This window comes from Phaethon aethereus, assembly GCF_964289735.1.
Source record: "Phaethon aethereus genome assembly, chromosome: 1".
In the NCBI taxonomy this organism is placed as follows: domain Eukaryota; kingdom Metazoa; phylum Chordata; class Aves; order Phaethontiformes; family Phaethontidae; genus Phaethon; species Phaethon aethereus.
The window spans coordinates 67,043,737-67,056,135 of record NC_138575.1 but is presented as its reverse complement, the minus strand read 5'-3'; the positions used below and the strand labels follow the sequence as shown (position 1 = coordinate 67,056,135).

Here is a 12,399-nt window from a genome sequence, read left to right as displayed (position 1 = left end):
GGGATAATAAGTGTTTCTTTTAAAAACAGATTAAGTTGGCCAGGGAGAAGGGGATCCCCACAACTTATTCCAAATTTTGGAATGTATGACAGTATGGAGGAAAGTCTGTGGGACTGGAATATTTATGCCAGAGATTACAGTTACTTTTGAGGAAATTTCACTGTGCTGTAAGTAGCTCACTCTTTTTTTTTTTTTTTTTTTTTTTGAGGGCAATCCTAAAATTAGTGAATTTTAGGTTGGACATTATGTTGCTGAGTTATTTTCTTCTGATTATAATTCATACAGATAAATATTGATCACACTAGTCTTTAAGTAGTAAACATTTTAAATTTTATGAATAAAGATTTATTTAAACTCCAGCCAGCACACTTCCATGTACTTTTCAAGCAGATTCACTTTTCGGTATAAAGTAAAAATGTTTACTATGGTGTTGCTGATATTTTATCTTTAACACAACTTGCATGAAAAATAGGACACTGCTATTAACATCCATGGCTTGCTTTTACAATATTGGGCCAATATAGTGAGGTTTTTATTACCATATTCAGTTCCTTTCTCATTTCATCAGGTAATGGAAATAGAATTCCTTTTGTAAGCTGCTAAAGACTGAAAATGTAAAAAGTGTTAAGACCTCAGTTTACAAGAAGGTTTAAAACTCTATTTTTCTTATGGTAATCTTCAGTTTGGCAACAATACAAGCACAAGGAGTGAGGTCTGACATGCAACTTTTGCATAGTTTTTGCATGATCTGAAATAATTCATGCAGACCACAGAAATATGTTCTGTATTTTTAAACAGCCTAAAAAGTCATGATGTATGCATTTTAACTTCCTGCATTGTATCCAAGGATGGTAATTCTCAACTTGAAGTGCAAGCCACTTCTCAAATCAGTTTTGGTGAACAGTGGAAGCTTTTAAAAGTTTTGTCAAAAACATTACATTTCTGTTTGGAAACCACCTGATGCCTCTCTCCCTTTTACTTTCGACACCTAAGAAGTATGTTTTCAACAAGGTAGAGCCGTCCATAAGTTAACTGCTACCTAAGCTTTTAACTCCCGAAGTTTAGTCAACAGTCTCTTGTGAAGAAATATTCTGACTTGTAAGGTTTTGAAGTGCTGCATAAAGCAAGCAAATTCCATTTATTTAAGAAATTCCTGCAAGTGATAACTGGCTCTGTAATGTCATGTGAAATTTCCACAGTGTTAACTTGTTTTTGAAATGTTACGACTTTTTTTGTTTAAGTTTCACAAAAATTTTCAATCTGGTAATGTTTGAGTGCCAAGAAATGAACTTGATTTGTAATCCTTAATGCAAGTCTTTAAAAATCCATGCTGTAACAGTCCTGTTATTTAATAAACAGATAATACACAAAATAAATTATCCCAGAAATAAAATTTTGAACTCACTTGTAGTTCAGGTGGCAGGACTTACATGCTCTTACAAGTTAATAGTATAAATACCTATATTTGTACAGCCTTATGTGTGTTTGCACTTGCCCTCCTGCAATTCTACATTGTTAGTTCTTGTATAGTTGCCTAAGTCATAGTGTGGACAGGCTGCTCGTGGCTATTAATGACAATCTGTTGTCTGGCACTGAACTAAAATACTTAAAATGCTACTGTTACTGCCACGATTAAAAGAAATTATAGGGAAACCGTGGGGAAAAAAGGCAGCAACTGAAAAATTCCCAGATTAGTCTGATGGTTTACAAATGTCTTCTAGTCCACCTTAGTTAATTTAAGCTAGAAATACTTCTGTCATCAGTGCACAAATTTCAGCTAACTTAAAATAACTTGCTATCCAGTAAAACACACAATCATGGGGGAGAATAATCACTGTAGCCAAGTTTAGATTAGTAAATGTTTGACATTAATACCTGACCTATGTGTGGTACTACTGTAAATAAAACATAGTATCCCTTGGTTGATTAGTTTGTCAGTAAATTACTTGGGTATTTTAGGAGTCAGTTTCAAATTTCACTTAGTGGAATAGATGGGTAAGGGGGTAGCCTGTGCGCTTCAAACTCTGTTCTGAAGTAAACATAATCTCACATGAAACTTGCCTTTACCCTCTGCTTTATGGAGGATTGACTTTGAAAGATGCCAGATTGGATACTGCAAACTCGGGTCCCTGCTTTGTGGAGTACAGCAGGGGAAGCAATTTGCCAGTCTGTCATGCCCCTGTTGGTAACTTGGCTTAAATTACCTTATCTTGATTATCTATCTTTCCCCCCCGCCCCCAGTTAAATCCTTTAGCTATGAGAGCAGATTGCCTGCTAGTGTTTTCTGTAGAAACTGAAGATGACAAATGCATGTGCCTTAACTTGTTGCCAGTTAAACTGTGTGGTTTGAGGTGAGAGCTAGATTATTAATACTTCAAAGTTTAAGAGAAAAACAAAGTAGACCACCAGAATATGGTTTTATGCCCCAATAGTGACACTTTGTTTAAACTAGTGAAGGTGTTTTTGGGCTCGGATAGCTCCCTTTTAGTTTACTTGCTGCATGCCCTTTCACCCTTTACTTCTTTCAATTGCTAAGTTGCCACAATAATTTTAGTGAAGTCCTGCAGTTTTTGTTGTCCCCAGATGCTGTACATGTGTTTGTTGCTTGTTTTTTAATATCTGGCCCAAACAACTGCTCCTTCTTGCACTTCCAAATCACACATTTGTAGACAGCCTAAATAATACTTTAATATTAGTTTCTACTTGCTTACATTTGAACAAGCTATGTCTCTGATTACCTGAACACACCTGTTTTGGGGTATATGAGAAACAAGACCAGGCTAAGAAAGAATACTCAATTTTTTTTGTCATTCTTGATGCTTGACCTAAGTATTCAAATGCTCAGTTGTGATACCCCATTACAGTCATGAAAAGTAGCGGTTGTGTCCAGCTGTTGCTTTGGAAAGAGTCAGGTAAGGGTCAAAAGGAAGCACAGTATAAATATCTTGGAGTTTATGGATCTTACTAAAAATCTTGTATGCAAAACATTTAATTACCTTTTTTGGTTTTGTAAAAATAAATCCATTTAATATGTGATCAAAGTGGGTGCTAACGCTTTTCCACAAATTTCAGCTTTTTTTGATCTGCACCATTTGGAGATGAAGCAAATAAATATGGCAGGAGAGCAATCAGACCTAAAACATGACTTTACTCCTAGGAGTTTATTTCCTGCAACCAGAAAGTAACTGTCCAATCTAATCTGTTTTGTTTCTCAGGAGGCTAACATGGGTGTGTACTGGTATATTTTGTTCCCAGGTGCATGTTTCCCTATTGCTATAGTCCTCCTGCCATTTAAGGAACAAGGAAGCTATATTAAGTGCATGAACTTACCCTTCTATGCTTTCACATCAAAGTTGTGATTTTTCCCTCCATCTGCTTTCCTCTAGGATAGCTCTGATCATTACTGCAGGTTAAGGCAAATTAACAAGCAACACAAACCGGCCCTGAGAGCTAACAGGGTATGTACAGCTTTTTTTTTAAGGTATGAATGACTCAACTACTTTTTATTTTTCTTTATATAACAGATTATGACAGAGATATCTCATTATCAGGCAGGTAAGTGGGATGCAGAAACTGAAATTAATACTAGTAACTCCATGGAGTGAGCTACTGAAAGTACTACCATATTACAGTTGAATAATCTGAAGAAACTGTGATGTATAAGCAGCAAGCCACTATAGTTTATTACTGTTGAACTGTTGACAGTGCAAATAAAACTACCATCAAGTTGATCACATCAAGCTGATCAACATCAAATAAAAAAAAAGCCAGAACCACCCACCTAAAAAAACCCAACAGAAACTCCCTACCCACCTATAGAATCTATGGATTCTTGAGATGTATTAACATTTCTTGTAATTTCCCCATTCTTCTCATAGGCTGGGTGGCTTTAAACCAGCTCAAATAACACCACAAGAGATGAATTCTCACATGAAAGTAGGTAAGATTAAGGCCTCTCCCCTTGTGGCTGCTATGACTACAAAACTGTATTGTCTAGGAGTTTCATGGACTCGGAGATGATTCTTCTTGGCCTATGAGTGAGGATTACTCTAAACCTTGAAAACAACACTGCAGCCAGCAATCAAATCACCTCATAAATCGGACAAGGTTTCATAATGTGTTTGTACTGGGGCAGGAAGGGTCCTTTAAAAAAGTTCTGAGCCAGCCAGCTACATTACTGCAAGTCAATTGACCAGTTCTAGGCAATTCAAATATGGGCTTGTACTACAAATAATCTTAGTAACCACATGTGGAGTTTGTTGTTGTTCAAGTGACCTTGCTGTTCAAGTACTGTGGCACCTATATTGCCTAAGTAACCCAATCCCAAACTCCACCATGGGAAGGGACTTCAGCAAAGTGTTCCAGTCCATGCTTACTTGATTCCAGGTGTGTAAGCAGCTGTTAGTGGCTACTAATAAAAAGTGGTGGTGTTTTGGAGCAATAAAGCAATACTACCTTTAAATGTAGATGTTGCTATTCTACCAGCTCTTGAAGTACACTCTCACCTGCATGCCATTTTTACAAGAAAATTAGCAAGCTATGATCCCAAATGTTGGCTAAGGCCATAAACAGTAGGATCACCTTCTGGTCTTTCGTGAAGAAGTGCTGCTTTTGTATGTTAACCTCTCTGAAGGGTCTGACTTTAACTGCAAAAGCACTATAGCTGCCCTCACATGTTTCCTGGTCCAGATACCTTTGTACTGCTGTTCACCCACAATTTGCAGGCACATAAAAAAGCTTTCATGTATACACTTCAAAACTTCTGGTATAATATGCCGTCTTGCAACTGACTGTAAAGTCCACAGAACTAGTGCCAGGATATACCTTCAACAAAGATTCTAGATAGCACAGATGTAGCTGGGTAATATACAAGACTGAAGAAGCCGAGCGAGTACCACCCATGTTGTAAGTCACACTAAGCACAGAGAAGGCATAAAAGGGATTTATCGGGCAGATTTAAGCTTCGAAAGGGTCTATACTCGCTTGCATTTCAAGAAGTGAATTTGCTCTCTATTACCACAGTGAGGCTGGAAAGCTTTTATGCAATGTGCCCCCGTACATAAGCAATAAGAAGCTTACATACTAGGACTTAATCATTCTGCTCATTTATTGTGACTCTTCTGCAAACCTGTTTAGAAAAAAAGACATTGATCATAGGTTGGTTGTCCTTACCCACTTACACAGGATTCTCCGTTAGGATGAAATCAACTGGGCAGCAGCATACCTCCTCTGTAAGAAGTACTGGATTTGAGTATGCTTTTGCTCATCTGGCTGTGGATTACACTGTAGAGTACCTGGCCACTGTTCCCCCCTACAATATGGAAGGTTGCTAAAGGAGGGCAAGTCTGCATTTCTGCACTTCGAAATAATCTTTTCCTCTTCTTGTGCATATCCTCTTATAAATGGTGCTCTAAGTAAGGCAGAAGATTTAAAAACCTCTTCAGCGGTATAACTTTGCTGCCTTTATTTGAACTCTGTTGGTGTATTCTAAAAATGAACCTATGGTATTGGGCAGTCTGTGAGGTATGTAGTAATGCGCAGCACAGAAACAACTTTGAGTACATCTTCGAGCGACAGAGTCAAATGATACGTTGTTTTAGGGAGATACTCTGTTGTCACAGCTGCAGCCATCTTATAATGTAGTAATTTTTCTTTCCAATCCTAAGCAATGATACTCCATTCTTGAGAATATGCTGTCCGAGAATAAGAACAGTCTCAGGATTGGTTACTCGAATCCCATTGATTGAAACACCACCATCTGTAATTTTCTGGTACCTTAAAAAAAAAAAACCACAACACAAAAAACAATTGGTAATTGCAAAAGGAAGCTATTTATTGCTGTTAAGTACTGAAAGTTCAGTTAAAGGTTTCTTGGTTGGATCCCTAATTGAATAAATTTTAATTCTCTTGCACTTTACTTTCACTCCAGGCCAAGAGTGACTGAAATTAACCTTAGCCTCTACCACTCCCATTCTTTGTGAGAGGTAAAGGAAACTTAGGCTATTGCCTTCAGCTGTCCCTTCATGAGGTAGATTTTACAGCTAACGTATATGAGACTGTAGTATTCTACACTTTTACTTCAAAATGGAATGATGCTGCCTGCTGCCCTCCTCTTTAATGCTGGTATGCAGATCGCTAGCCTCTTTCGACTTGATTTGGCTTTCCTGATCATTTGTTTAACTTCTGAAAGCATACCAGTACAACCTCTTTATGCGAAGTACTACCGAAGAGCACAGGTGGTAACATACCCACTAGGTCCATCTGGAATAGCATTTGCTTTGCGACACAAGTCAAGAACGTTCATTCCAGGTTCAAGCATCAATTCAGCTGAAGGGGCTTGTCTAAAAAGTTCCTGTAACTCTTGATCAGACATAGCTTCCAGTGCCTCCACGCTGCTGTAATAAAGGGCCTTAGTGCACCTGTGAGAACAAAGATCATTCAAAATGCGTGCTAATCTCATCTTCACACAAAGTGCTACTCAACTAATCAGATTCCCCTCCTCAACTTCTGAGGGTCCACATGGTAACAGAAGTACTTAAGTACACACTGATTTTTTTTTTTTTTATATTGTTAATGTATTTTTAAGTCTACAGTATTACATTATCCTCTTTTGACAGATGAGCAATAGCTAACTACATGAAAATAAGTCCCTGAAAAGCTGTGGATAATTACCACTAAATAAATATGAAAGAACTGCTCAACAAATCAAACTTCACCTCTTAGCAGATTCTAGTCCCTCTCTACCATGAACAAGCTTGGTTACTTCGGCAGCAAGTCGTTTCTGGGGGCCCCATTTTTCAGGTTCTTTAGCATGCATTTCCATGATGTGGTCAATCTCCTCAAGAGGAAGGAAGGTGAAGAGTTTCAGGTATCTATGAGCAAGGAAAAAATTATTTTGTCTATATAGCCATCATTACAGATTTCCTGCCTTTATCACTCAAACTTCATTAACTACACTAAAGTGATTCTTAGCGAATTTACATGTTACAGATGTTCTGTCCTTTCAAACAACTCTGGTTTTGCCCACATGCTTCAGCTTACCAGGGTAACCCACATTTTATTAATATTCTGCCCAGAGTAATGTCTTCAGACATAAGAGAGTGTCAGGTGCTTTTATGAAGCTTGTACTGCAATCAGCAAGTTGGGTTTTCTCAGGATTTATTGCAATTGTGCGTCAACTAACAAGGTTTTATATTCTTAGTAGTTGCACAATACGCTAATGCAAAATACCATTCTGTGGTGATCATGGCACAGGAGTATGCTATGTATTGACAAGTATCTCAGCAGGAAAATTATTTAGGGTAATCAAGAATTTAAAGGTATCTAAGCATACTCATTACAACAAAGCCCATTTTAATGGGCTTGAACTACCATGAAATGCAGTGTATTGCCAAAAGGTACCTTTACTGTTACAAAGTCTGAATGCATGAAGTATTTTAACGTTAAGTACCCACATACCCTTCTTTTCAGTCTGTAAAGTGTTTTGGATGCAGAACCTAAATTTGAAATACCAGGGAATAAACGTTTCAGAGAGGTAACTGACAGGTCACAATATGAAAGGGAAGTTCCCTGTCTGAGGTTTATGAAGACTCAGATTTGACAGTGATACTGGAGTTTAAAGAAAAGCAGATTTAAAAGAGAACAATCTAGCAAGTTATTAAAATTAACGTTAATGCCCTGAATAAAGCTATTGGCTATTTATTCTCAGCCATGTCACTGGCACACCAGCATGGAGGCTAGCCATCAATGATGGAAACCTGTTAGATGGCATTTTTCGTATTTCCTCTACCCTTTCATGTTCTCATTCTATGATTTTAATATTTTTACACCGGTCGGTAAGAATATGAGTTACGTGTGGTTGACTTGGATTCAGAGACCACAAAATGAATCAAATTTTTTTTTAATTTTGCTCACTGGAATTGCTCTACTCTTAAGTAATGATCCTTCAGAATTTTGTCTTTGTATGTGCTACAAGGTGCAGGAAGAAAAATGTTAGACCTTCAGCAGTACACCTATATAATCTACAAATAAATAAATATACATGTACTGGGAGTGCATGACTGAAATATTTTTACCAATAGGGATGCATGATCAAAAACACTTGGAGACCACTGATCTACAGAGTTAACATAATCATAAAAATGAACTTCTTGGCTCTTTCTTTACAAGGCACTATTTTAGTTTGCTTAGGGATATGCAGTTTTTAATGTGACGCAGTTCTAAACACACTTTATGTGTTTGTTTATAACCAGTTAAGTAGCTTCTTGCTATTAGAATGTGGTGTTTCTGGATACCTCATACTAAGTAAAAACTTGTAGTAATTAATATCATTAAACTGCAGTTGCTTATTAATCAGCAGGAGAGATTTCATTTGATACTGCCGTGTTATGGTACTGAAATTAACATACCTCATAAGATAAAGCCACTCCACTGGCAGAACAAAATGCGTTACGCTTTGTTTGTTCATCCACACTCTATATACATTTTATAATGTATGTGACAGCATATGGAGACAGGTTCCACTATACTGTATACTTGGGAACCAGTCATACTTGTTTATTTAACGAACACAAACTTGTAGTTAACACATCCTTGTACATGAAGCTTGTGTTGCACATATCTAAATGGAATAGTTACAGAGAACAGTTAGGATCAGGTTTTGTGAACAATGACAAAGAGCAAGATGAAGAAAAACTACTTACTTTTCAACTATGTTATCTTGTTGTCTGACAAAAAACTGATATAGCTCAAATGGAGAAGTCTTATCTCTGTTTAGCCAAACTGCATTGCCAGCAGTCTTACCAAGTTTATCTCCAGTAGCACTGGTAATAAGAGGTACAGTAATTCCAAATACATCTGTTCCTGTCATCCTGAGAAGGAAAAGAGCCACTACATATTAAAAAATAAATAAACAAACAAACAAATAAATAAATAAATCACATCTTGGTAAAGCTGTGTAAAACTTAGGCATTCTGTAAGATTCTATCCTTCACATAAAGCAGTAAAATAAGACCGGGGTGAGGTGAGAGCAAAAAGATACCAGAAGATTGTTTTGTGATGAGTGCTTTAAGAAAAATAAAACTTGGACTTAAAAACTAAATTCTTTTGTGTTGAATGAAGAAGTTGAAATACTTTAAGTAAGTAGTTTCATAAGCAACAGCACTAGCAAATTCGTATGTCCTGTGCCTTCCTTCTGCTCTGAGCACTAACTGAAGCTGCTTGTGTGGCTGGGGCACTTCCAAAACTTTTCTTCTGTGCCGATTCTCTAATGTCTTTTAATAGTCAAGCACGTACTGGAGTACAGGTGTTGCCACGTACTCACCAGTTTGCTTGTATACTTCTGTGAATTTTGTAAGACTCTACCAAATTTGGTGGATAAGCAAAAGATCATCATCAGCAGCAGCAGCTTTCATTTTATTTCCAAGAGAAGAAATGCAACCACCTTTACCAATATACCACAACTGCCTCTGCTTCAGTACAATTACACTGGAACGCACTGGCCAGCAGAAGACTTGTCTGGATTTTGTCCCACGTTTCAGGATATCCGATTCGGGTCCTTGGGCAAACTCATTCACTACAACAGGAACCTACCCCTTTTGTTAAAAATTCATGTAACGTTTCACGGAAAAGGCTTGAAACCGTGGCCAAAACGTACGTATGCGCTCAGCTCGCGGTCAGGCCAGTTAATTCTTCGTCTCCAATCCCCCACTTTTGCCTAAAGGCAACTCCCCGAGGGGCGACTTCTGCTCCTGGCACCTCACCGACCGCAACACCGACTTAGGATACCCGATGCCCCGACCCCGCTCATCGCCCCCGGGGACAGACCCGCCGGGATAGAGGCAAGGACCAGGCCGCGCCCGCGGGTGGGGCCCCGCCGTGCCCGCCCCGCGCCCGCCCCCGGCGTACTTGGTGACAAGCTCGTAGCCGGACATGATGTTCCCCATCTGGTCGGCGCCCCCCAGCTGGATGCGGCAGCCGTGGTGCCGGTGGAGGTGGAGGAAGTCGTAGGCCTGCAGCGCCGGGTAGAGGAACTCGGCCAGGCTCATCCCCTCGGGGCTGCGCAGCCGCGCCTGGCAGCTCTGCCGGCTCAGCAGCGTGCCCATGCGGAGCCGGCCGCCAGCGCCGCCGAGGAAGTCGAGCAGCGGCTGGCGGCCCAGCCAGCAGGCGTTGTCCAGCAGCGCGGCCTGCCCCAGTCGCCCGCCGCCCGCCGCCCAGAACAGCTCCCGGTGGTTCTCGAACAGCCGCCCCAGGCCGGCCCGCAGCCCCCGCGCGTGCGCCTGCACCCGCTCCGCCGACAGCGGCTCCCTCGCGCGCTCCCGCCCGCTGGGGTCACCCAGGCGCGCCGTGGCCCCGCCCACCACGGCGATGACGTTGTGGCCGGCGCGCTGGAAGTGGAGGAGCGCCATAACGGCCAGCAAGTGTCCGACGTGCAGAGAGTCGGCCGTGGGGTCGAAGCCGCAGTACGCGGTGAGGGGCGGGCGGCCCGGCTCCAGCAGCTCCAGCAGCTGCTCCTCCGCGCTCTGCGCCGGAAACACCTCCTGGAAGAGGCCGCGCTCGCACTGCGCCGCCAGCAGCCCTCCGGCGCCCCGGGCCCGCCGCGGCTGCTCGTGGGCTCGCCGCCGGAGCGAGAGCGGCAACGGGGCCCGGCGCGGGCCGCCCCAGAGCCCCGCCGCCCGCCCGCACCGCCGCCCCAACGTGGGCGCCGCCATCTTGCCCCGGAGGACGCTGGGCGCTGGGCGGGGCTCCCCGCGCATGCGCTCGTCCCCGAGGCGGTAGCGGAGAGGCAGGCTGGGTTCGGGGTCCCTGTGGTGATCCGGTCGGGAGGAGCCGGGGAAAGGCGTTAACGGTCAGCGGCGAGAATGCAACAGGCCTGTGCGCTGGCTGGTGGTCGCCCTTCGGGTATTAAAGAAGACGCAGACAGAAACGCGATGCGTTGGCTCCTCGTTCAGTTTTTTCCAACCCGAAATACCGGGATTTCGAGCGGCTTTCAGGCTAAAATACGTGTACTGGAAATCGGGCCTTAAGCTTTGTGTGGGGTGTCTGGCCAAACGGATGCCAGATGTTTAAGTGAGTGTCGTGGTTTAACCCCAGCCAGCAACTAAGCACGACGCAACTGCTCGCTCACTCCCGCATGGTGGCATGGGGGAGAGAATTGGAACGGTAAAAGTGAGAAAACTCATGGTTTGAGATAAAGACAGTTTAATAGGGAAATCAAAAGATGTGCATGCAAGCAGAGCAAACCAAGGAATTCATTCACCACTTCCCATCGGCAGGCAGGTGTTCAGCCATCTCCAGGAAAGCAGGGCTCTATCACGTGTAATGGTTACTTGGGAAGACAGACGCCGTAACTCCAAATGTCCTCCCACCCCTTCTTTCTTTTTTGTCACAGCTTTATATACTGAGCATGACATCATATAGTATGGAATACCCTTTTGGCCAGTTTGGGTCAGCTGTCCTGGCTGTGTCCCCTTCCAGCTTCTTGTGCACACCCCACCTTTTTGCTGGTAGGCCAGCATGAGAAGCTGAACAGTCCTTGTCTGCTTAGCAACAACTGAAAACATCACTGTTACCAACATTTTTTCATCCCCGATCCAAAACACAGCATTATAACAGCTACTAGGAAGAAAATTAACTCTTATCTTAGCCAAAACCGGGACAGTTAGTAACGTTAGTAATAGCTTCAGAACTTAAAAACTCCAGAATTAATAAACTTCATCAGCCTGAGCCTGTTTAAAACACTGTCTTGGTGTGATTTAACAGGAAATTGGTTTCAGTGCCTTTAGGTGTATTTTGCTTGCCCATGAACTTCCTCGTTCTTCCCAGTTGTAGTGTTAGTTGAAGTAAATCTCTTCTGCTGGCATGGCAGCACATAGAGAGGGCTTGAACCAGTCACCTGTGGCTTCGAGGAACTGCCAGTCCAAGAAAAATAACCTTCACGTTGTTATTTTTCTAGCATTTTCCAGAACTGTTCACTCCTCCTTTTGACTAACTTCCTGCTTCAATGGAATAAAATGACTTCCTGCTTCAATTTAACAAAACTGCTTCAATTTAGTGAGAGTAGTAAATGATACTGAAAAAGCTTTAGAAATCCCAAATCATCAGTATGCTTTGATGCTTCCCTAAAGCACTGTAGTAGGAGGAAGTCAGGGCTAATTAAAAAAAAAAAAAAGAAAAAAGTGTTAATGGCGTGTTTGAGTATGACAAATAATATTAAGTCTTTCAGAGAAGTTGCATCGCTTTTATAAAAAGGCCTTACAATCTTGGACAGTCTTGCTTCGTATATTGATTACATAGATAAGTATTGGCAGACTGTTCTTCAGAGGTGAATATACACCATGAAATGGGAGGTATTTGGATTGTCCAGTTACTCTTGAGGTCACACAGCCCGGAGAAGATGTT

The 12,399-nt window shown here is 41.7% G+C and overlaps 1 protein-coding gene across 1 annotated transcript; it reads right to left on the bottom strand.

Annotated features, from left to right (window-relative positions):
• Window positions 1-5,105: 5,105 nt before the first annotated feature.
• Window positions 5,106-10,840, bottom strand: YARS2 (tyrosyl-tRNA synthetase 2). The gene is made up of 5 exons (XM_082007901.1): window positions 9,907-10,840; window positions 8,703-8,870; window positions 6,717-6,872; window positions 6,249-6,419; window positions 5,106-5,775 (listed from the first exon to the last, which is right to left on the bottom strand). Exons 1-5 carry the CDS (start codon window positions 10,752-10,754, stop codon window positions 5,616-5,618), a joined length of 1,503 nt encoding a protein of 500 aa, XP_081864027.1. The 5' UTR covers window positions 10,755-10,840; the 3' UTR covers window positions 5,106-5,615.
• Window positions 10,841-12,399: the final 1,559 nt, after the last annotated feature.